This window comes from Chaetodon trifascialis, chromosome 1, assembly GCF_039877785.1.
Source record: "Chaetodon trifascialis isolate fChaTrf1 chromosome 1, fChaTrf1.hap1, whole genome shotgun sequence".
Lineage (NCBI taxonomy): Eukaryota > Metazoa > Chordata > Actinopteri > Chaetodontiformes > Chaetodontidae > Chaetodon > Chaetodon trifascialis.
This window is the reverse complement of record NC_092056.1, coordinates 2,751,007-2,774,140: the sequence shown is the minus strand read 5'-3', so window position 1 is coordinate 2,774,140 and position 23,134 is coordinate 2,751,007. Positions and strand designations below refer to the sequence as shown.

At 44.8% G+C, this 23,134-nt stretch overlaps 5 protein-coding genes across 7 annotated transcripts; 2 read left to right on the top strand and 3 right to left on the bottom strand.

Moving 5' to 3' along the window:
- Nucleotides 1-1,452: 1,452 nt before the first annotated feature.
- prc1b (protein regulator of cytokinesis 1b) lies at nucleotides 1,453-6,800 on the bottom strand. 3 transcript variants are annotated; one of them, XM_070958414.1, is made up of 14 exons: nucleotides 6,754-6,800; nucleotides 6,366-6,498; nucleotides 5,683-5,805; nucleotides 5,272-5,505; nucleotides 4,894-5,064; nucleotides 4,570-4,719; nucleotides 4,324-4,471; nucleotides 4,102-4,238; nucleotides 3,830-3,925; nucleotides 3,592-3,738; nucleotides 3,397-3,507; nucleotides 3,165-3,278; nucleotides 2,731-2,910; nucleotides 1,453-1,585 (listed from the first exon to the last, which is right to left on the bottom strand). In XM_070958414.1, exons 1-14 carry the CDS (start codon nucleotides 6,762-6,764, stop codon nucleotides 1,514-1,516), a joined length of 1,827 nt encoding a protein of 608 aa, XP_070814515.1. In that variant the 5' UTR covers nucleotides 6,765-6,800; the 3' UTR covers nucleotides 1,453-1,513. The 3 variants fall into 3 exon arrangements, with proteins under 3 accessions (XP_070814515.1, XP_070814523.1, XP_070814531.1); XM_070958430.1 differs by having other exon boundaries at nucleotides 1,513-1,585; nucleotides 2,808-2,910; XM_070958422.1 differs by lacking the exon at nucleotides 3,165-3,278.
- Nucleotides 6,801-7,176: 376 nt separating this feature from the next.
- On the bottom strand, nucleotides 7,177-13,863 carry vps33b (VPS33B late endosome and lysosome associated). The gene is made up of 23 exons (XM_070965974.1): nucleotides 13,362-13,863; nucleotides 12,285-12,365; nucleotides 12,123-12,184; nucleotides 11,953-12,002; nucleotides 11,773-11,840; nucleotides 11,642-11,687; nucleotides 11,473-11,567; nucleotides 11,083-11,187; nucleotides 10,866-10,956; nucleotides 10,711-10,788; nucleotides 10,485-10,558; nucleotides 10,314-10,400; nucleotides 10,143-10,233; nucleotides 9,982-10,056; nucleotides 9,832-9,896; nucleotides 9,694-9,748; nucleotides 9,564-9,610; nucleotides 9,306-9,438; nucleotides 9,119-9,192; nucleotides 8,906-9,007; nucleotides 8,740-8,815; nucleotides 8,110-8,229; nucleotides 7,177-7,409 (listed from the first exon to the last, which is right to left on the bottom strand). The coding sequence occupies exons 1-23, from the start codon at nucleotides 13,455-13,457 to the stop codon at nucleotides 7,330-7,332; spliced, it is 1,851 nt and encodes a 616-aa protein (XP_070822075.1). The 5' UTR covers nucleotides 13,458-13,863; the 3' UTR covers nucleotides 7,177-7,329.
- On the top strand, nucleotides 13,853-16,067 carry hddc3 (HD domain containing 3). Its single transcript, XM_070965984.1, has 4 exons — nucleotides 13,853-14,069; nucleotides 15,302-15,357; nucleotides 15,443-15,683; nucleotides 15,836-16,067. The coding sequence occupies exons 1-4, from the start codon at nucleotides 13,958-13,960 to the stop codon at nucleotides 15,964-15,966; spliced, it is 540 nt and encodes a 179-aa protein (XP_070822085.1). The 5' UTR covers nucleotides 13,853-13,957; the 3' UTR covers nucleotides 15,967-16,067.
- Nucleotides 16,068-16,685: 618 nt separating this feature from the next.
- Nucleotides 16,686-20,830, top strand: mfap1 (microfibril associated protein 1). Its single transcript, XM_070968615.1, has 8 exons — nucleotides 16,686-16,894; nucleotides 17,453-17,669; nucleotides 17,756-17,894; nucleotides 17,993-18,180; nucleotides 18,693-18,962; nucleotides 19,064-19,223; nucleotides 19,555-19,644; nucleotides 20,140-20,830. Exons 1-8 carry the CDS (start codon nucleotides 16,813-16,815, stop codon nucleotides 20,317-20,319), a joined length of 1,326 nt encoding a protein of 441 aa, XP_070824716.1. The 5' UTR covers nucleotides 16,686-16,812; the 3' UTR covers nucleotides 20,320-20,830.
- A 3-nt stretch (nucleotides 20,831-20,833) lies between these two features.
- On the bottom strand, nucleotides 20,834-22,846 carry hypk (huntingtin interacting protein K). Its single transcript, XM_070968628.1, has 4 exons — nucleotides 22,662-22,846; nucleotides 21,818-21,873; nucleotides 21,509-21,560; nucleotides 20,834-21,082 (listed from the first exon to the last, which is right to left on the bottom strand). Exons 1-4 carry the CDS (start codon nucleotides 22,821-22,823, stop codon nucleotides 20,987-20,989), a joined length of 366 nt encoding a protein of 121 aa, XP_070824729.1. The 5' UTR covers nucleotides 22,824-22,846; the 3' UTR covers nucleotides 20,834-20,986.
- Between the last annotated feature and the right edge of the window lie 288 nt (nucleotides 22,847-23,134).

Here is a 23,134-nt window from a genome sequence, read left to right as displayed (position 1 = left end):
TAATTTTATCTTTTTAATTTTGTTGAAAACACTTTGAATTGCCTTTGAATTGTGTTGAAAATGTGGCTTTTGCCATTGATTCTTTATATTTTGAGGACAATATCTGTTTATCTCATTTCAATTGATCAATTTGTTGCATGTCCAATTGATTTATTCTATTTTACTGAATTTTATTTTACTTCCAATGTTAAAAAAAACGACTAAACAAATGATACATAATGTATGAAAAGAAGAGATGCTGCGTACTAGTGTCTCTTCTTTTAGATAACAAATTACAAGCCAATCTGGGTGGGCGCGTAACAAAACAATGAAAGCAGCCAGAAGTCTTATCACAGTTTCAAAGCCCTCTGAGATGAAGTCAGACAACAGCAGCTCGTCTCCACTCGTGTTTAATCAACCCTGATTTGATTAAGCAGGCTTGGTGAACAGTTGACCTAAATGTTGACATCAGTCTGTCCTTCGTACTGAAAGCAAACCTCAAATCAGTTCTGACCTACTTCACTTGATGGCAAAGTTTCAGTCCTACGACGCTGTCCTCAGACTGTATTGATTAGATTCATCAGCGGAACCAAAAATCTGTGTAGAACGAGTAATTGATTGTGAAGTGTTGACAGTCAAATCAGATGAATTCATTCACACCTGACAAACTTCAAACGCATCTGATTTTTTGATTGACTGAATTGGTCAAAATACCTTTATTGATACTGTGTTAAGTGCAAATTGTTAGATTCAGAAGTAAGAACTATTCTTAACCAGGAACACATGAATTTTAATATCCCGTTTGAGCTTGAGGCTGAAATAAAAAGAAAACCGTGAATCTTAAAAAAATATAATCAGTCTGTGCTTTTTAAGTGAAAATGCGTTTATTATATTTTGACAAGCTTTTCCAAATCAGCCATGATGGCGCGCTGAATTCATGTGATGTAGTACATTAACTAACAGTCTAACCGGCCCGTTTAACAACAGTGACCAGTCTATGACGACAACAGTGGATAGAGAAATATATACAAATACATAACACGTCTAAAAATAGATTTGGATGCAACAGTGTGTGTGTGTGTGTGTGTGTGTGTGTGTAAAATTACACAATGCGCTGCGATATATTTTCTAACAAAAAAAAAAACTAAAAAAAAGTGCAAAGTACTCATTATACATTTGGCCTGTAACCCCGGATTGCATAACAATAGAAAGTAAAACTTTATTTCATTTCTTTTTGAAAAATGTGCAGCACAAGATGCTGAACACACTCATTACACCTCAATAACCGGCAGAATTTAGAGCCAGCGTAGTGTCACCACAAACTTTTTCCCCTCCTCACACTTGTCCAGCAGCGCTGAAGACAACAGATTCCTTGTCCATCATCGACCTGACACTGTATATACATATATATTTATATATATTATTACCTTCATTTACATATAAAAGCAGATAGCAGAGAAAGGTAGTGAGATCAGAACGTCACTGAAAGGATTACGATTGGACAGCTGATGCAGTCACCGTCGGGGTGCAGAGGTCAAAGGTTGGTGGTGGTCGAGTTCAGGACACCGTGCTGAACCTTGGAGTTAGAGGTGTTGGACAGGTCTCGCTGTGGACACAGAAGAATCTGTCAAGGTCGATTCCTCGTATGTAACGTGATGATAAGAGGTAGAGACGAGCAGGTGTTAAAACAGCTGAGTCATCATGAAAAGACAAACTGTGACGGCTGTTAGTGTGAGCAGATGAATGATCGGGTCTGATCAGGTTATTCATACCGAGACGTTATTTTCCTGAACTTTTACAAACCCACATTTACCAGGATGCTGTCTGACAAGCCACTAACATTGGCTTGAAATTGCAGCAACACTAGGAAATGCACTTTTTCCCTTGAATGAAAAGGAGGCTGTGAGACAGACGTCTGCCAACAGAGCGTCAGGTGTAAAAAGGGTTCAGGAAGGCAGAGGTGTAGGAATAATCATCTGTCAGAGCGGTGAAGGCTGTGGCAGGGCCAGCGGCCATGCTGCGAGGCCACATTCAGACCGCCCTGAGCCCTGCGTGAAGAAACCCTGAGTCCAGACCTGAGGATCCACTCAGTCCAGAGAACTGACTGATTTGAGGACATCAGGACACACAGGCGAGACTAACACCCAAGGAGGAGTGACAACACTGACGACTGCTGTAGACAACAGAGACGCTGCTAGATAACGCCTCTGCATCGACTGGCGTCTGATGATTGGTTAAATCGGACGCGCTGTGAGACAGAAGATGGAAACCAAGTGTAACAAACTCACAAAGCTGCCTGATATCAGGCAACAAGCAAACAAACAAACAGCTTCCAAAGCTGTAAATCACACCTCAGTATTATGAGTGTTATGCCTGAGAAGCCCTCGAATCCACAGATCTGTTCCTCAAACTGGATTTCCTGCTTCTATTGAACACCTCCTTCATGTTTTTCCACACAGGGCTGATTTCGGTCTGAAGACCTGCTTACTGCGCACATTTAAACTCAAGCAGCACAATAACTTTCTCTTTGATTAGAGGCATGCGGTCACTGAGCGTTACAGGGGTTAGTCTCAAGCTTTTAGGATTCCCAACACACCTTGACTGAACAGATTCAGTGCTGACCAAGTCCCTCTACAATACAAATGTACATCATTAGCATTCGTTCGTACTCTACAGTACACTTCAATGTGTTGTTGCACACAAATGAAAAAGACGCAGACAGAACAGATAAGAGACAAAAGTGTACATTACCACAAACTCTGAATATGTGCTGGCAACAGAGGCTATGCTGAAGTTAGGCTTTGGACTTGCGGGGGTCAGCAACGCACCACTCAGAGGAGTCCCCTTCAGCTGAGCCTCATTCTCTTTGTTACAGCCCTGCAGCCGCGGGTGGGGGGGCTTCCCGCTGCCCGGGGTCCGTGCCGCTGGAGTCTGGAGGACACACAGCAGGAGACAACTGTCAACTGTCCTCCTTAACAGAACAACACAGCAGTCAAGTCAGTTCAATGGATAGAGAGTAAACAGAGGAAGGAAGGAACAAAGCACCCGACTCTGCAACCAAAATCATCAGGATGAACTGATGAAGCAGAGCGAGCACAAGAACCAGCAGACGTTAAGGAAACGTTTCTGCATGAACGCTTTGACGAGCGTACAACTTCTACTTCTGTCATCTTGATCAAACCAACCTTGTTTGCTGAGAGAGGTGGGCGGGCCACAGGTGAGCGACAGACAGTTCCACCAAAGGCAGAGCGCATGGTGCTGTTAGGGGTGGCGCTAAAAATGCTGGAAGTGGCGTTAAACTGATGAGAGACACAGAGGGAGGGGGTTAGTGCTGACAGGCAGAAGGCTGAAGAGTTTATGTTCAACAAAGATTTTCCACCGTGACGAGAAACGTGAGCCACAAACTGTTCTCAGCACCTTTCGGGATTTATTCGGCGTCGCGGCGCCGAGGAGTCTGCGCTTGGTGGGCGTCCGCACTGTTGTTCCGTACAGCATGTCCTCCTCCGTCTGCTTGCTCTTCTTGAGATGCTGTTCAGAGTGAAGAGTAAAGTCAGCACAGGTGCCAGAGATCACACCTGCTCAGCCTTCAGCACGACAAAGACGCTGGTTTACCCTTTCCTGCTTCTCCTTCTCTTTCTCTACTCGGTGCAGCTCCCATCGCTCCTCCACGTACTGCAGAAACCTCTGGTTGTTCACCAGAAACTCGCGGCCCTGTTCACGTTCCCACACGTCAATCTGGGCTTTTAGTTTCTTTTCAAGCTTAAAAAAACAAAACAAACGTAGACACATGACGGTGAGTCAGTGTGAAATGAAAGTTCAGTTCAGAAGCTAACAGGTGGCCGTGTGTTACCTTCGGCAGACTTTTGTGCAGCTCAGACCTCTGTTTCTCCTCTTTGAGAAGATTCCCTCCTCTGTTGGTGAATCTTGTCGGATCTGTGGCTTTTTTCTGTGAATTAGAAGTTAATTTGTAATTGAAAGCTATTTCTCGTTCAGATCGAGCACCTGGTTGTCTGTTGGATCCAGTGGGCTCTGGTTTAGCTCCTCTCCAAGCTTCAGGCGGATGACTGGACTGGAAAGTTTTGTTGCTGCTTTGGTTTTTGTTCGTTTCCCTTTCAGACTCACCTCCAGCTCCAGGAAGAGGCTCCAGCTTTCTTCCCATTGGTGAACTCCGTCAAAAAGCTCTCTGTGATCTTCATAATGCTGCTTCAAGCGCTGGATCTCAGCATCGTGCAGACTCAGCAGCTCTTCAGTAAAATCCTCTAAAAATGGTCAGTCAGAGTCTTAGAACTTTTCTGAACTCCAATATTGCTCTGATTAAGACTCAAACAAAGAAACAAAACCCACCGCTAAAATATGGTGCAAACGCCTGCCGCTGGTCGATGCTGAGGAAGCACTTTTCCCAAAGCACAGCGATCTCGGAGCGGATGGCGTCAGTGACGTTACGGATGTTTAGCAGCTTGAGCTCCTCAAGACGCTGAACTTCTGCTCGTAACTGAGGAAGGAAACGAAAGAGTCAGCTGAAGAGCAAAAACAGCCGCGACAGTCCTGAATGACCACGAACAAGAGAAAAACCAAAAAAACGCTTCTCACCGCTTCCAGGTTCCTCTTCTTGGATGTGACCATGTGGTCGTTGAAGGCCTCTCTCTCCTGCTGGGGCACCTGCAGGCGGTCCCACAGCTGCTGGATCTTCTCTCTGTGATTCTCACACATCGCCTCGTTCTCTGCTTTACGCTCCTCCAGCTGCAGGATCGACGGGACACAAAGCTGCATCAGTTACCAACTCAGCCGCTGGTTGTACATATTTGACCGGACGATATAAAACATGCAGCATCAGACATTCAGCTTCCAGGGCCGGACTGTAATTTGATGGAAAAATGACTTGAATGAAAGAATACAGAAATAAATCAATTTTACCTGACAAACAAGCAGTTTGAGTGATGTGATATTGTCTCTGGAGAGGCAAAAAGCGTCCTCGTCCTCACAGACGACGTCCTTCTCGAAGCTGGTCTCAGGGATGTGGTCCAGCTCTTCCATGTACAAGATGATCTGCCGTTTGAGGTCCATGAACTCACCATACCGCCTGGCCTGAAAACACGAGAGCAGCACACTGCAGATTAAACTGTGTTTCCCAATGTGAGGGCGGACTTTTCATCCTGTCAACATAAGTCTCAGTAGAAGCAAACTGTGAAGTATCAGGTTGCAAATAAACACTGTACACAAGCACAGCGGCTTCAATGTCATCGTTAAGAAGAGGATGTGACGGGAGGACAGAGTGACGAAGCGAGCGCCCACCTTCTCTGCATTCTGGTTATTGACGTGCTGGCAGAAGTTCTCCAGCTGTTCCAGTGAGGGCACGGAGTCCGGAGAGATGCCGTACGGCATGGAGCACAGGACGTCGCACAGCTCCTGGTCCTGCTCCAGCAGAGCCTTCAGCTGCTGCACCCGGCGAGTCTTCTCCTTCATCAGAGCCTCCAGCTGAGTGCGGATGTTCTTCTCCAGCTGGAGCATGCTGATGCCTCTTTCCTCCTGAGCACACAGAGGAGACCACAGCGAATTCACTTCACAAGATGTTTCTCAAGCCAGCGATTTATCTTTATGATCACAGGTAATAACTGCATGAAATCTACAGCTAGCAACTTCACTTCGCTGGTGGCATTAAAAATAGGTGTTTCGTAGCACTGAGGATGTTACAGATGTTGTTACCTCAAACACAGGCAGCTGAAGTTCCAGGCAGATTTTCTCCATTTCTGTCTTGCATGCTTGAATACTGTGTATGAGCCTCTTTTTCAGAGATTCCTCCTCTTTGATCATCATATCTAGTAAGCTCTGGTGGATAAATACGACAGATTAATCGGCATTATGCGGATGGATTAGTGTAAACATTAAGGTTTTTACCACTTTTTTTAACTTGACTTTTTCTTCTTTTTTTTTGCTTTTTCTTTTTGTGACACTTAGAAACCTGTCAACGCTTTTAGGCTCTTTCCGCTGTGGCATTGATCAATCAATGCCCATATTTCTGAGATAAACCTCAGACAAATCAGCGGTAGAATCAGTCCATCCAACACATGTGACAGATAATAACAAAGAAATCAGAGCACAGATGTGACATGTGACCTACCCTAATCAATACATCTTGTCCTAATTCTTAATTATCAGATGTGTTAAACTCTCCAATGTCAATAGCACCCCTCCAGTATCAGCCAGGACCTTGTGAGTATCAATAGCTGCAACCCAAAACTAAAACCTCCGCTTTGTTAACTAATGAATAGACGACCTGAGTGTAGTTTCACTCATCGTTGACCTCCTCCTCCTCCTCCTCTGAACTGAGGAAACAGCAGGTTTACCACAGGTTTCATCACACGTTCACAGCCACGCTCGTGTCTCACCTTGATGTGGTCCTTGACTACATTGGTCCTCTGTAGTCTCTGGTCCTCTGGGATTCCGATTTCCTCCCAGATGTCCTTCAGCGTACACAGCGCTTTATTCAGGCACGACACCGACTCGGCTGCGAGCACCTCGCTGCGGGGACGGAAATGTCCAGCGAGAGCCAGAGTCAGTTTACGTTAACGTTAATCTCATAATAACGCCACGTCAAACAAGCAAACCGAAGAAAACACCCAGAATTCACTCGTCTGATCGAGCTAACCGTCAGTTCAGCTAACGTTAGCTAGTTAGTTAACCATCAGCTACTTGCTATCGCGTCTATTTTATAACAATAAACGTTATTTTACTTTCTACAAACAGACTCTATGGAGAAAAAAGTTTTGACCTTACCTCCTTCTCATCGTTAATGTCCAGACTCTGAGGCGTGTGTTGGTGAACAGTTTAAAATGACTAAAAGTTGTTAGACGGACAAGCGGAGGGTCGTTTCTCTGTCTGCCCTCACCTCAGTCCGTTTGTACAGTTCAAAATACGCTCACATCGGCGTTCTGCGCTCTGATTGGCTCGTTTTGTGGGAGCGCGTGTTGCGTGAAACCAACGACGGCCGGCGGTCTTCGACTCCCCCTTCTACACGGAGACCCGCCCATCGCCGATTGACTAATGTTAAAAACAAATGCACCGGTTTCATGGAGGGTGCGGTGACGCATCTTAGCAGCAGTTTGACACTTCATGCAACAATGACGCTGTTGTTAATTTTAGACAGAAGAATTCAGAGCAGTTCGACCCTCAGACAAGCCGAAATAAAACCAGCAGCACGCGTATTAAAAACATTTATTCATTTTGTACATCTTTGCACTTCTTTCGCTGTAAGACACAGACTCTTTATGCATATGTTCATCTGTACTTCCAGTGCTGCAGGGAACGCAGGACAGTGTCCGCAGGAATGTCTCAGTTTGTGTCCATCAGGCTTCATACGTGGTTGTCCAGCAGCGCCTCGATCAGTCTTGAACTGTTTGTAATGGCAGTTGTTACCACAATGAATTTATAACCTGGAAACACAAAGAAGTACTGTTTATTTAAGTCACTTTAACCTTCATTCAGCTCTTTTGTCACAAAGGGACATGTCTCCATAAGGCTTTCTGCTAACTTCTAAGCAGTTTCATGGAAAGAACTCATGGATTTGGTACACCTCCAGTTAATTAAATCCATTGTCTATGAACACAAAGTCAGCTGAACATGCAAACATTTGTCCACAGAAAAGCATAAAAGCAGACGTACATGGAGGTTACATTTTCCAGTAATTAATAATGAATTAATATTCACTTGAAAGCTAACTTCTCTTTCCTTTATTAGGAAATTACAGACTCATAAAGAAAATATGAGTTATAGCCTAATCATGTGTTACACATTCTTATATGTAGGTTTATTTATCTTTATATAATAAAAAGAGACACAAAAAGGTGGAAAATCTTGTTTTCAGTAAAACAATACTGCTGAATGTGATGTGACATGTTTCTGAGGGATTCATCTCTGGAAGAAAATTCAGTTTCTTCTGTGGATGTCTGGTGATTGCCAGGAATTATGGCACCAAAAGAATACAAGACACGTCGTACCATCCGACCAATGTCTTCTACACTACCAATTATATTACGGTTCAATTCAGTTCAAAGGCTTCTGTCTGTTAGGTTAACATTCAGGGCCAAACAGCAGCAGCGTTCTCCCGTAACATCAGCGTTCGGCCTCGTTTACCTCTCTCTCTGCCGAGGAAACGCAGGGCTGAAATCTCAGAAAAGGTGCAGCCGCCGAGGAACATGACAAGAATGATGCGCTGGGCGTCGCTCTTCGCTCTTAAATCAGCGCCGTTGCTGCCTGGTGAGAGAAAATACCTTCAGCATTCATCAGTTCGGAGCATTCAGAAGTGGCTGGACTTGTTCTGTCTGAACAGTCGGTGTGTTTGCAGGCACACAGGAAATCAGGTTACACCTGTGTACAGGTAGCAGGTCAGTAATCCTATTTCTCCCTTACTCCCACCAAATCTTACTTATCTTAACTGTATTGTGCTCATGCAAGCTACGATTTCCTGCTTCCTCACTGCTTTTCTGTGTCAGAGCATTTGGACCAACAGAAGTTTACAATGAAAATGAAATATCTGAATTTGACTAAAAGTGCTGGAAACCAACTAACTTAGACTTCTAGAGGCCACTTTGTGTTAGTTCCAGAACTCAGTCGGACTTAGAATTAAATTATTTGGAGTATGAGGATGAATCTCAAGCTTAATGATCTTTCCTTTCATGCCGCCCGTGTGAAGCCTTTGTCTTGTCATAAAAAATAACCCAGTACGTGAACTCAACAGCCTGTTAAACACAACACTGTATTAACCTGTAACAGCGAATTCGTGCCCATTTAGCAGCCTGGTGACTTCTTCGAGCCCCGTCCAGCTGTCTCGCTCCAGCACCTGCAGATGACCACACCAGGAGCAGCGTTCAGGAACGTTTCATCATGAGTCAGATCCTGTGGAATAATTAAACCTCACCGGTTTCCTCACCTGCTCGACGAGTTTGCAGCTCAGAGGGACGTAGGCGCCGCTGAAGATGTAAGCCATGTCTCGTGGGACGCGCAGGTCGTACTCTTCACCTGACTTTGGCACCTGTACATAAAATATGATGATATGATGCAGTTAAGACACAAAAAAACCTGCTGAATGACCTTCTGTGACATGATGGAAATTCATTTTGGAGCAAAGGATGATAAAAATGACCAGGTTGAGTTTCCGGCTCAGAGCTCTGAAATTGCTCTTCTTGGCGAGAGACGAGAAGGCGTCGGTCAGCTTTCCTGGAAAAAAACAAAGAATGAAAAGAGCAGTACGGATGATGATGAAATCTGCCTCCGTCAGGTTTGTGTGCACGTGGAGACGCTGAGCAGATGCCAAACGAAGCCTGTCTCACCTGCTGTTCTGTCGTTGACCAGTTTGCCCACTTTGCTCTCCATGACCGTGAGCGTTTCCCCCGGCTGCTGCTCCACCAGCAGCCCCAGCTGCCTCAGGTTGGCGAATGTGAGCAGGTGGTTCACGCCGTAGCTCTGACGCCATCAAACAGAGACAATGTCACACAGACCAAAACTTCTTTCTGTTTAAGACTGTCAGAAACATGAACTGAAGGTTAGTTTGGGAGATAAAAAACAGTCTCGGACACGTTGAAGCTCACCTGCAGATACTGTGCTTTTAATGAGCGGTAATCTTTCGGCAGGAGTCCTGTGAGAGAAAAACAAAAAAATCAGTTGTTGAAACGGCATTTTAGACATTTTTCATGAAGCAATTATATGAAGACAACCCACCGTTTTCTGTGATAGACAGAAGACAAAGCAGCCTCAGACTTTCTATCATGGAGACCTTCAAAAACAGAAAATAAATAAGCCTCCAGCATATTATTAGTAATTATTTGGCCTGCTGGTCCATCAGACTGTGTTAATCACCTGTCTGTTGATGTGCTCCTCTATGAACGAAATGCATTCACGGATTTCAAATCCTTCAAGTAAAGCTGGAACAGAAAACAGATTTACATCAGAAACATTTACCGGAAATACAGCGCGTGGACAGACAGAGGACAGACAGAGAATTCTCACAGTGTTCAGTCTTCAACAGCTCCTGAAAATCCTGCTTTGTCTTCTTCTTCATTATCGACTCACAGGCGCCGATGTCTGAAAGAGGAGCGACGGTCAGCGACGCAGCTTTGCTAACATGACGTGAAACTGAGCGACACACAGCGAGCGGCTGCTACACTCACGCAGGCTGAGAAGACGATGTTCCTGCTTCAACCCCTTCAGCTCCTCTGACACGAACGTCTTCATCTGCTTTATGTCCATCCCCCGACGCTTCTGCAGCATCAGCACAGGAAACAGCGTCAGCTACGCCGCCGTGACACAATGACTGACGAGGGTCACTAACGTTTACTCACATCGTATGCAGTCTGGAGATTCCTGGCTTTCTGACTGAGAAAACCAAAGACGTTGGAGAAATGCTCGTTCCTGATTTCACCGAACACCTGTGAGACATGTGAGAGTTCAGACATTTAACGTCAAGCCACGATGATGAAAGCTCCGCAGGCGACGGCTCCACGCTGACCTACCTTATCCTGAGAGTTCACCATGACTTTGACACTTTTGTCTGAGGAGGTGACATCAGGTCCAAACTCCACGCACCCTGCAGAAGAGATTTAGCCATTGTCATGTTATCGGGGTGTTTCCGTGTTTCAGACACGTGATTCTCAGATTTAAACAGAGTTTTCAGATTTCTCTGCCTTCGTGTGGACACGGTCTCGGTGTCTGGATGCAGATTTTCACTTTGATACCCACCACATTTGATCCTAAACACATCGTCCACGAGTCCTTCATAGACAACTTGTGAGCACAGAGGAGTGACAAAGTCCACATCTGCAAAGACAATGACGGCGTCAGCGAGGAGACACGCACAGCTCAGCATGTCTTCCACTCAGAGACGGCCACCTCACCTCTGTCGATAAGAAAAACTTTTCCTATTTCAGCCTGACGAGCTCTTTGTTCTCCCTCTTCGACCTGCTCCCTCCACGACTCGTACGCCATCTGGAACCAGACACAGTGAACGGACAGTCAATCCTCCATCGTGAGCATCCTGAAACCAGGACAAGCCAAAACACACGACAGCGGCCCTGAGAGTTAAACTCGATCACACCGCAGTTTCTACTGCACCTTGGAGCATCGTCCAATCCCGTAGATCTTTGAGAAGGGGCCGTAGAGGGAGTGAAGGAGGTGCAGAGCGCTGCCGGCCGTCCTCACCCACCGCTGGTCCCCCGCCTGCGTGAAGAGACTCAACCTGATGCACCTGTGCTGCACTTTGGTGCTATTTAAACGCTGGTTCAAACTGCCATTAGTGCTGGAATTCATAATCAATTTCTCACATTTTTCACAATTTAATTGAAAATAATCATTAGCTGCAGCCACAATGTGCAGCCAAGGTGAAACCAAAGAATTTTATGGAGCTTTTTTTAAACAATTAATTATCAATCTTGATCAGAATTCTTATTATTGTGTTAATAAATGAGTCGACTGATCATTTCACACGCGGTGCACGTTATTTACCAGGAAGTTGTCTCTGAAGAATTCTGGCAGCTCCAGACTGATGATGTCATCGTCAAGCGGAAGCAGGTAGAAAGCCCACTCATCAGTGGTCACATCTGTGGGAGGGCAAGGGTCAGCACTGATCACTGCTACTAAAACACAGAGTGAAGAAGAAAGGATGCTCACGTACCTCCGAAGATCCCCTGCTCCTCCAGCACCGCCTCGCACGCATAGAACTGCAGGATACGAGAGGGTCAGCAGGTAAACATGAAGACCCTCACCCGAAACGACCCAAAGCAAACAGCAGCAGGGCGGAAATACCTTCTGAGGGGTAAAGATGATCTTGTATCTCCTAAATTTTCCTGCTGCCTTGTCTGCATTGGCCACATCTGGAACAAGAAGGAGCACCACGTGATGTTTTCCTTCGTTATCGATCTACGTTGAACTGTCAAAGTGTCACTGAGCCTTCATCAGAGCAAGCAAACGTCCAACTCCTCTTACCACAGATCCATTTCACAGTTTTTATTCTGGGCCGGATCAGAAAACAGAGCCTGTAAGAGAGAAACACCACAATGTCGAGCAGTCACATCAGGTGTGTGTGTGTGTGTGTGTGTGTGTGCGTGCATGCGTGCGTGCGTGCGTGTGTGTGTGGAGGAGGCTGCTGGGCTCACTGATCTGAGGTGCTGATAACAGGTTTGTATTCCACTTTGTAGAGTTTGTCGACTTCGTGTTGCTGTAAAAAAAAAAAGGTAGAAAATATTTGAAAGCGATACTGGAAACTGCAGTTTTTCTCAACCCGAACAGTCAGACGTGTCCCAGCTGACGAGGTTCACCTTCAGCGTTGACACATTAGCGATACGATCCAGCGGGCTCATCAGGTCCCCCTCGATGAAGAGGTCCTTCTTCCCCGGGAGCTGTGCGACAAAGAGAAGAAGACAGAGGAGTGAAGACAATCTGTCCAACAACACACGCAGTTTGTTTTCTGCTCTTCGCGACACAAACAGGATTCACTCTCCACTGAAATACAGAGCTATTTGGTGACACTGCAGAGTAAAAACATTTATTTCCAGTCTTAATCAGGAGCTGGAGAACAGCACAAATCCACCTCGGTGGAAAACGTCATGAGGTGGAGGAAAGACGTGAAGGAGAATTCATCAGGAAGAGACGACAGCAGTGCAGAGAATCTGACTGTGGTCAGTATGAATCGCTTTAAACGCTGCTGCTGCTGCTGCTGCTGCTGCTGCTGCAAGGAATTGTGGGACGGCATTCTCTCCTTTCCTTTCCTAGCACCCTACGCTAAAGATAAGAAAGGAAGCTTTAAAGCACCTTTCATTGGCATTTAGAGAACGCATGAAGCTCTTGTCATGGCTGCCGCTTAGATAACACCGGCTCTGAACGATCCCCAACGTCGGATCTGAAACAGTTTCTCATGTTTAACTTCTGCTATCAAGCGATGTGACACTTGGAGGGAGAATAAAATCCATTTCAGACATCTAATAGGTGATGCTTAACCTGTATACGCAGAGTATCAGGACACACAGACAGTAATTCACTGTAGGTTTTAGTCTTTTTTTGTGATTTGTTGGCAATAAGAACAACAGAGATTATCGAGACAAAGCAAAGCGTTTCACCTGTGACCTACACCTGCTGTGACATCACAGATGGGGCGTGGTCAGAAGTGTAACAGCTGCTTCGTAACTGCTCACATTCTGAAATCTCATTCAGAGTAAAAGCATCCTTCATTTCTCCTTTTTGCTAACTGTCATCTGTATGTTCGCGTGATGCCCAATAATAAAAACGCTGACATCAGCTGTTTCCACATTCATATCACCGGTGGCATGTTTGCAGTAAGAGCCAGGTGGCAGCCAGCCAAGTAAATTAAGCAGAGACACACTGTGGCTTGGTCCTACCTGTTCTAGCAGGTAGATGAGCTGATCTCTGGCCAGCCTCTTGAGCAGAGAGAAGTCAGGGAGCTCCGGGGAATCTCTCCTGGTGCTGTGAGCCATCCTGGGCCACAACGGCAACAAGACAATAATCACCCAGAAACCAAAAAAAGGACCTCATATAACGGTACTACGCCAGGAGGAGACTGTGTAATGACAGAGAGGCTCCAACCACCAGAAACACACGGATGAGGCAAGAATCTCTGCTGTTCACCTGCTAGCTGGGTTAGCTTATTGGCTAAAAACACACCCTTCACATGACACGTATTTTAAAGAATACGATTGGCGTTAAGATACTGTCACTGACATGAAAGTAATTTCACAAAAATATTCAAGACGGAAAATTAAGCAGTGACGATCTGTCAAAACTTCATCAAAAATGCGTTTACGCGATGTTTGAAACTGCCTGCTTCCGTAGCTAAATAAATGGAAGTAATCCCATCGTCAGCTGTTTCTACCCGGACACCACAAGGAACGGACTGGTACGCTACATAAGCAGCGAGCGACGTTGGAGTTAAAATCACCTGACTCAGATTTTTTCTCACTTTATATTGTTTAACACCATGAATTCAGACGCAGTTTTATTGTTAGAGACTGTTCATTTTGCCGCAGAGAAACATCGTAACCAACGCCGTAAAGATACAGAACAAACGCCGTACATTAATCACCCCATTGGTAGGTAGGAGTCTTCGTACTTTGTTGTGATGCCTTCCAGTGTTGCTCGGAAATCTTCAATACTGAAATGTCGAAATAAGAAGTGGGGTGTCGACGAATGACGAGGACATTATTATTGTTGTTGTTGTTGTTGTTGTTGTTGTTGTTGTACTATAGCAGACAGCAAACTTGAATGCCAACATATTGTTTGTCACTGCAGCCACAGTAACAGTATGTTTTTTCTCTGCTGTAGTTTAAAACCTTCTCAAAGTACACTCACTGTGTGGTACTCTCTTCATAAATGAAGTATTGGTTGGGATATAATAACCCTATTTATATACTAGCTAGCAATATTGCAAAACCTTTCAAATTTACTTTAAAACACCTAAATAGAAGCTATTCAGCTCCTGTATTTGAAGTTGTACTTACAACACAATCTGAATAACATATAGTGCCACAGGGATCTGTGAGAACAGATCTTTTTTATCACAGACTTCAAAGCTTGAATAAAAAGTAGTAATGAAGAAATTGTTTGAGTTCAATTCAATTCAATTCAATTCAATTCAATTCAATTCAATTCAATTCAATTTTATTTGTATAGCGCCAAATCACAACAGAAGTTGTCTCAGGACACTTTCCATATAGAGCTGGTACAGACCAAGCTCTTTTATCTACAAAGAAACCAACAATTCCCCCATGAGCAAGCACTTGGCGACAGTGGCGAGGAAAAGTTCCAGTTTGTTTTCAAATTAATAAGCTTTCATAAAGGAGCTGAAGTAAAATTTCATTATATTTGTGGGGGAAAAACAGAAAATGCATTGAGGATGTTACTGAACAGTCAGTGGAACAGAGAGTTTCATGTTCTCTGGCTACTAATTGAAATGAAAAACAAACAATGAAGTGTCGCTCACAAAGTTCTGTTTGTTTATGAAATGTTAATATTTGCCGGTTAAACATTATGTTTGTACAATTTCCAGAGTAGTTTTTTCTGTTTGTGTCACGTGTCCTAAAAGAAACCTTTAACATCTTTGCTACTAAATGTTTTGCCATGAACTTTTTCATCTGTTTGGATTGCAGTGAACAGACAGCTGAATGTATTATATCTGAGACTCTCCTCGTCGTGTTGATAACTTGGTTGAGTGGTTCATGCCCACTCAGTTTATAATCCTGTTGTTTGTGGCAGCAGCTGAAAACAATGAGAGCTCTTGTTGCTTTTCCTCTCTGATACTCACAGCTCTGTGTGTACTTTTAAGGAGTAGCAAGAATCCTCAGCCACGAAGGAGGCGTCACAGACATCGAGGTTTTGCAAGTATGTTATCAGTCAGTTGCTGTCAGTGAACACTGTCATGGCCGGCGTTTGTTGTGTTGCTCAGGCTGTGTGGCGTTTGTTGCAGGCCGCTCTGCTTCATGACACGGTGGAGGACACGGACACCTCTCCTGCAGAGCTTGAGGCAAAGTTCGGACCGACCGTCACTCGTATCGTTCAGGAGGTGACGGACGACAAAAGCTTGCCCAAACAGGAGAGGAAGCGTCAGCAGGTGGAACATGCGCCTCACTGCAGCCACCAAGCCAAACTGGTCAAACTGGCTGATAAACTGTACAACCTGAGGGACCTGAACCGCTGCACACCTGTCGGTCAGCACCTTCCTCTCACTGTCACTGCTCCTTTACTGTAACTGTGGAGAGGACTTCATTCAAGTTTTAAAAAAGTTCAAAATGCAATACAATACAAGTAGATTTACTCATGCTTTTTCTGATTTCTGATTTTATTCGTGTGTGTTTGGCAGGTTGGTCAGCCGAGCGGGTCCAGGAGTATTTTGTGTGGGCCAGTGAGGTGGTGAAAGGCCTGAGAGGGGCCAGCTCAGTTCTGGAGGAGAAGCTGGACGAGCTGTTCAGACAGAGAGGAGTCCAGCTCTGACAACACGGCGCAGCGCAGTGCTAAACAGAATGTTCAAATGACAAATCAAATGCATTTTCATTTCTAAATTATGCAAATAAATGAAATTTCATACACATTAGTGTGTGCTCTAATTTCTTCTTTGGTTGTACAGATGAGGTTATGCTGACAGCTTGGTGTAGTGACATCTAGTGTCTTTATGAGCATTAGAATGAGTATTACTGTTGTTTTAGTTATCAGTTAATGATGTGAATTTGACACACTGGATCAGTCACTCTTTGTAATCAGAGTTTGCAGTATTCAAAGACGTGACCTACAGCATGATAATAAGCAACTTTGCAGTTTTTACCAGATGAGGAACCAGTACCATTCAGTGTGTCGTAATGGATCGGTTTCTATTTTAATGATAAACATCCATCCATTATCTATACCGCCTATCCCTTTCGGGGTTGCGGGGGGCTGGAGCCTATCCCAGCTACAATGGGCGAGAGGCGGGGTACACCCTGAACCGGTCGCCAGCCGATTGCAGGGCTAATGATAAACAATAGTCAATTAATGTTCAGACAGAAGACCAGAATATTTCATCAGAATCAGGATTTACTGATCAAGGCTTTATCGGCAAAGTATGTGACTATATATAAATCCTCTCCTATACAAACCCTGTTTTTAGACTAAAACATAGGATTTATATATATAGTTTTGTGTTTCTCGTAGGGCGGAATTACCCCACGGAACAAGTCAAGTTCCGGTCCGCTCACTCTTCAGTGTGCTAAACTTCCGTTTAATAGGAGCGAAGACGAGCGCATTTTGTCCAAGTAAAAAACTAATTTTTACCTTTATTCAGTTAATACCATCGACCAGGCAGCCATGTCTAGTCGCGAAGCTCTCAACATGAAGCTTCCTCCCATCCAGTCCACGGCCGGAGCCGTGCCGGTCCGGAATGAGAAAGGTGAGACGTAGCGCTCAGCTAGCAGGCGGCTAGCGGCGTGCTAGGTTAGCCAGCTAGCCTAGCCTAGCTTAACCTCACTGCTAAAAAACAAAAATATTCTGAAACGATGGGAAGGATCAGTTAGTAATTAATACTGACATACTAAATCTTTAAATTAGTATATTCATTCAGGCTGCAGGAGCGTATTCATGGTCACTGATCGGGAGCGAGATGCTCAACCATCACTGGCGTGATGTTTTGGTGTCCACATACTTTTGGCCTTATAGTGTAGATGGGAAGCTACAGTTAATCTCTCTTGGGTTTTTCTGTCAGCTGCTAAAACCTAAATAGTTGATCACAAAAAGCAGAATGAGCTGAATATTAATGAATCATCATATTTCTGACTCATCCTCAAACAAAAACGTAACATTACAAACTTGACAGAGTGTTTTTTGCTGAGCTGTTGAATAGTTCTCCCTAATGAAGGTATTTTAATAAAACCTGAAATAGATTTAAGCAAAGATCTGTGCCGTCAGCACCAGGAGTTGGAAAGCTCATTACTGTCTCTGCATATCTCAGGTGAGCTCTCGATGGAAAAGGTGAAGGTGAAGCGGTACGTGTCAGGGAAACGTCCTGACTATGCGCCGATGGAGTCGTCTGATGAGGAAGAAGAAGACTTCCAGTTTGTGAAGAAGGGGAAGGAAATGGAGCCAGAGGTGGAGCTGGAGGAAGAGGAGGTCTCGGACCCACGTCTCAAACGTCTACTCAACCGTGTCTCTGAGGACGTGGAGGAGAGGTAACACACAGCTCTGAGGGTTCGACTGAGTCGTGGAGCTGAAATGCTCATTTGATCCACTTTGCTTCCTGTTTGTTTGTCCTCAGGCTTGCGAGACACAGACAGATTGCGGAGCCTGAAGTGGTGGCTGAGAGCAGCGAGGACTCTGATGAAGGTACCTGGCACCCAGAGCGGGAGGAGAGTAGTGAGGAAGAAGAGGAGGAAGAAGAGGAAGTGGATGATGAGGTTGCTATGAGTGTGCTTGTCCCAGTCAGAATTCCTGTCAGTGCTTCTTTTGTTCCATCCGGAAAAGTTTTTAACGTGGACTTTGTCTTTCTGTGCAGGAAATCGAGAGGAGACGAGCAATGATGCGTCAGCGAGCCGTCGAACGGAAGAATGAGGAGATGGAGGTCATGGAGGTGGAGGAGGAAGGGAAGTCCGGGGAGGAGTCTGAGTCTGAGTCTGAATATGAAGAGTACACAGACAGCGAGGACGAAGCGGAGCCACGTCTCAAACCCGTCTTCATCCGCAAGTATGAGCTGATGGAGAGCGAGCTGTCCCCACAATGCCATTTAACAGTTAAAAGGAGCCCCCTCAATCCACGACACAGTGTGTCCTTCTGACTGTAGTAACACACTACTAATATATACGTCCCATAGATCTGAAGAGCCCACGCTTGAGACTGCACATCGTCATGCTCAGCGATGCGGTCACCCAGCGTGAGGTCGATCGAATGGAACGGACAGAGTAGTTAGATTACTTCAAGTCACATTAAATGTTCAGCTAATGAGTTTTGAGGTTTGGTCTCCTCCTTTGTGATGAAGCAGGACATTGTGTTGGAACTGGATGTCTCTCAGTCTGGAGTTGTTTCACGTATCGCTCTTAAATATAAGATTTTTAGAAGCTGAAGCATTTTTGCAAACTGATGAACTTACATCCAGTCAGTCAGCTGCTGGAGTGTGAAGGGGAAAATCATGAATTCAAGGTAACGCTTCATTTTCACCTCACAGATGTTTAATGTGTATCTTCCGTCTGTTCTGTCAGGAAGGACAGAGTCACGGTGGCTGAGCGCGAAGCAGAGGAGCAGAGGCAAAGAGAGCTGGAGGCCGAGGCCAAGAGGCAGGCCGAGGAGCGACGGCGCTACACCCTCAAGATTGTGGAGGAGGAGGCTAAGAAGGAGTTTGAGGAGAACCGGCGCACGCTGGCTGCTCTCGAGGCTTTGGACACCGACGGAGAGAACGAGGAGGAAGAATACGAAGCCTGGAAAGTCAGAGAGCTGAAACGCATCAAGAGGGACAGAGAGGCCAGAGAACAGTGAGTACAGACGCGACTCTCTGAAAGGAGTTTAGATGTGTAGCAGCTTCCAGTAAGCTCGGTGCTGTTGTTGAGGTGGTAATGATGGGGTTCGTCCTCAGGATGGAGCGGGAGAAGTCTGAAATCGAGAGATTCCACAACCTGACGGAGGAGGAGCGCAGGGCGGAGCTCCGCAACAGCGGCAAAGTCATCACCAACAAAGCCACCAAAGGCAAATACAAGTTCCTCCAGAAGTACTACCACAGAGGAGCCTTCTTCATGGTGAGGCCACTGAAACGTTAGCGTTTCCGCTCTGACCTCAGCTGTGTTGTTAACACTTCATCACTACTTTAATGTCTTAGCGTTCCCTTTGGTCAGGACACACGTCTGAAATAGATCTTTAATCTCAGTGATGCACTTTTCTGGTTAAATGAAGCTTTGAATAAGGTGAAGAGCAGACAAGTTTAACTAATGTCGCTCAGCAGGTGTGTTTGCTTTGTTTCCATCACTGAAGGAGCTTATGAAGTCTGACCTGATGCAGCGTTGCAGACGGTAAATCTGCAGCTGCAGGTTGCTCAGCGGTCTGAAGCTGTAAACATGATTTCTGTTACAGGACGGGGAGGACGACGTCTACAAGAGAGATTTCAGCGCTCCGACTCTGGAGGACCACTTCAACAAAACCATCCTACCCAAAGTCATGCAGGTGAGCTGCCGTCTCTCCTCACGTGTTTGCTGTTGGTGGCATGTTGAAGCCTGAAAGGTCAGCTGAGTGTTACAGCAGAGTAATTCCCCTCTGATCACTGAATCACACCTTAATCAAATCAAACCAGATTGTGTTCATGTGATGGGAAACATGCAACTGAACAGTTTCCACGTCTGTCTGAAGTCAAGAATCCCGAGAAGATGAAGTGAATGTGGCGACTTCTTGCCATAAAATGTTGTTAGTCTGTCGAATCATGCACCAAATGTGTACATCACCTTAAATGTGTTAAATGCAGAAGAAAAAAAAATCACATTTCCACATTAGAATCATAATTTGTATCTGTTTCATTGCTGTCAAATATTAACCTGCACAATATTTTAACCCAAGAAAATGAAGACGTTTTTTCCATCAACTGTATTTTAGTGGTTTTCCTTTGCATAAAGGCGAAGTCATTCCGCTCAGAGCTGATCTGTTCTGCTTTGTTTCCCTCACAAGGTCAAAAACTTCGGTCGGTCTGGACGCACCAAGTACACCCACCTGGTGGACCAGGACACCACGTCGTTCGACTCGGCCTGGGCCCAGGAGAGCGCTCAGAACAGCAAGTTCTTCAAGCAGAAGGCGGCGGGCGTGAGGGACGTGTTCGAGCGGCCCACAGTGAAGAAGAGGAAGACTTAAGGCGTGACACACTTCACCAGGTCTTCAGAGGCCGCCCAGAGACTGAGCTGCGTCCTGCTGAGTCCACGGACTCCTTCGGACGACTTCACGTCGTGGAAGGAAAACAGACTGAATCCACTGTTTATCCACCAGGAAGCTGCACCAGCAGTTAAAAAACGAACTTAATGTCGGCTCCTTCTTAAAATGCAGCTGCTTTATTCGAGAATTGCTGCATTTTGAGGAGATGAAGGGAAAATATTTGTGATGTAAAGTCCTAAACATTTGTGGCTTTGAGCCACCTCACACTCAGATACCTCGTTCAGCTGTAAGGCAGCGGGGCGGGGTTTCATTTTGTAAAAATCAGCTTTCAGATTTGGCAGATTCTTCTTCTTATTTCCTGCGTTACCTTTTTATTTTTCATATTTGTGAAGGTACAGGTATGTAACTTGTTTTGTTTGTGAATAAAACTTGTATTTTCTTCCTTTTTAAAACTTTTCAAACAAGTATTAAAATGAATTTAATCTCAGGCACAAAAGGAGGCGGGTCAACTTTTATTTTATAAAAGAAAAAAAGGATTTGGGGTCGATTACGTCACAAGACTTAACGGCTGACTTCAGTTCAGCCTTGTGACGATGAGCCCAGGTAAAAAACACGCGGTGAAGCAGTCCAGTGTGTAAATGCTGTTTGTTCAGTTGGTCAGAGCCACCAGAGCCTCCACCACGTTCCCCATGTGTTCCCTCAGACTGCGCTCGGCCACGGCCCTCGAAATCTCCATCTCTGACATCTGCACGGCGACACGAAAACGTTCAGTTTGACACCGACAAGCTTATGATGAAAAAGCAGGTTTAACTAATAAATACATGACACAGCTGCAAGTCTGGATGTACATCATGGCACAGCATGTGGACCCCCTCCCCCATACGGGTTTCTTAGTTTGGCCGTCTTGATCACTGTGACAGGAAACCAAAAGCTGAGCACTCAGTCGTGTTTTCAGTGGTCAAGCCAACGCTCCAGCTGGTCCATAAAGAAGTGGTTTTCAAAGACCATTAACGCTCTGGTGACTTTAAAAGTTAAGAATAAGACATGCTAAGTGATGCTACGTGGTTTTAGCATGGCTTTTCATTGTCTCGTGTGTGCTATTCCAGTGTCCACATACTTTTGGCCGTGTTGTGCACCAAAACCGGACTTAAACAACAACTGAAGAACTTACAATTAGTTCTACGTCCTCTTTCTTGATGGTGACTTTGGCCAACTCTTTTTCCCTGAAAGCAAAACGACAAAGTGAGAAAAATCAACAGCTTGTGTGTTTTCTGAGGAGAAGCTCAGGCTGCACGTGAGAACGCTTTGACCCCCAAAACCTGCCGATAACTACTAACACTTTGCTTCTCGTAGTCAGATCTGGGTTTGCTGACTGCTGAGTAACTACAGGATCCACGTACGATCCACAGGAAGAAATGATGCTGCTGATACACATCGTGTGTCCACATGTGAAGACCACGAGGCTCACCGCTGATCTCACCTCTCTTGTTTGGCTTTCTGTTCTCGTGACCTTCGGTCTCCAATCACTGACATGGCCTGAAAGGAGAAACATTGGAATTAGTATTAATATTAGTATTAACTGTAACATCACAACAGATAAAGTTTGACCAATGAAACGAGGGATTTATTTGCGTTGTATATTATATCATCGTTCAGGTCTTTTATCTTCAATTTAAGCATATGAAATATGAAATAGATTCTAAAATGTTATTTTAAAATGAAGCACAAATAAGAAGGTGCACGTATGTATGTGGCATTTGGCCATCATCACTACATCATTAAAAACAAAACTCATGATATAAAATGTAAATCAAAGGTAAAGGAAAATCAAAAAGAGGTCACAGATTCACCAAATGTTATTCATCCTTATTACAGAAAATCATATCTTTTCTGAGCCAACCTGTAAAAACCTGTAAAGACACATTTAACTCCTCAATCCTCCGAAAGATGAAGAGGACTATTTAAAAAATATGGATGAGACTGACACTTCACCTCGTCTGAAAACTCACTGACACTGAATTTTCACATGTTGGTTCAATGAAGCAAACTGACAAACAGTTTAAGCTAGCTCGCTAAGAGGCAGTTAGCCGCCGAGCTAACCGTTAGCTGCATAATAACCAAGCAAACAATAGCTCATTTTTAACATAAAGTGATGGGAATTACTTAGAAATCTATGAATCCAACAAGACATCCACTTAAATAAAACACAGTACAACTCCTCTGAGCTAAACACATGGTTTGGTATGAGTGATGATGTTCGGCAGTGCAGCCAGCGGCAGCCGCACGTTGCCCCGCTAACGTTAACGTTAGCCGGGAGCTCTCACCGTCTCTAAGTCAGAGCTGGAGATTTCCTTCTCCTCCGCGTAGTCCGTGACTCTCTCCAGGTCTGCGGCTCCGCTGTCATGTTTCCGAGGCTTTTCTGCCGGTTTTCCAGTGCAGTTTTCCTCGGCTTCCAGGTCCAAATCGACATCTCCCTCTGCCGCCATGTTTGCTCCAGTTAGGCCGGAACGAAGAGAAAGGTTCCTTCAAACGTCGGAGGGAAAACAGGGTCGTACCGGAAGTGACGGACGATTTAATGAAGAAATCCGTATATTTATAAAATATCTGTATACTACATATAATCAATTACTGTACATAAGTACAATTTTGAGGTAGCTAACGTTACTTCTGTCCAATACATTTTAGAATGCAGTATTCTACTTTTTCGACATTTATTTACCGCTATTTGTTACTATAAAAGTAATCAGATTACAAATGCAAAATAGAAGTCAACAAATAAATTACAATGTATTATAAT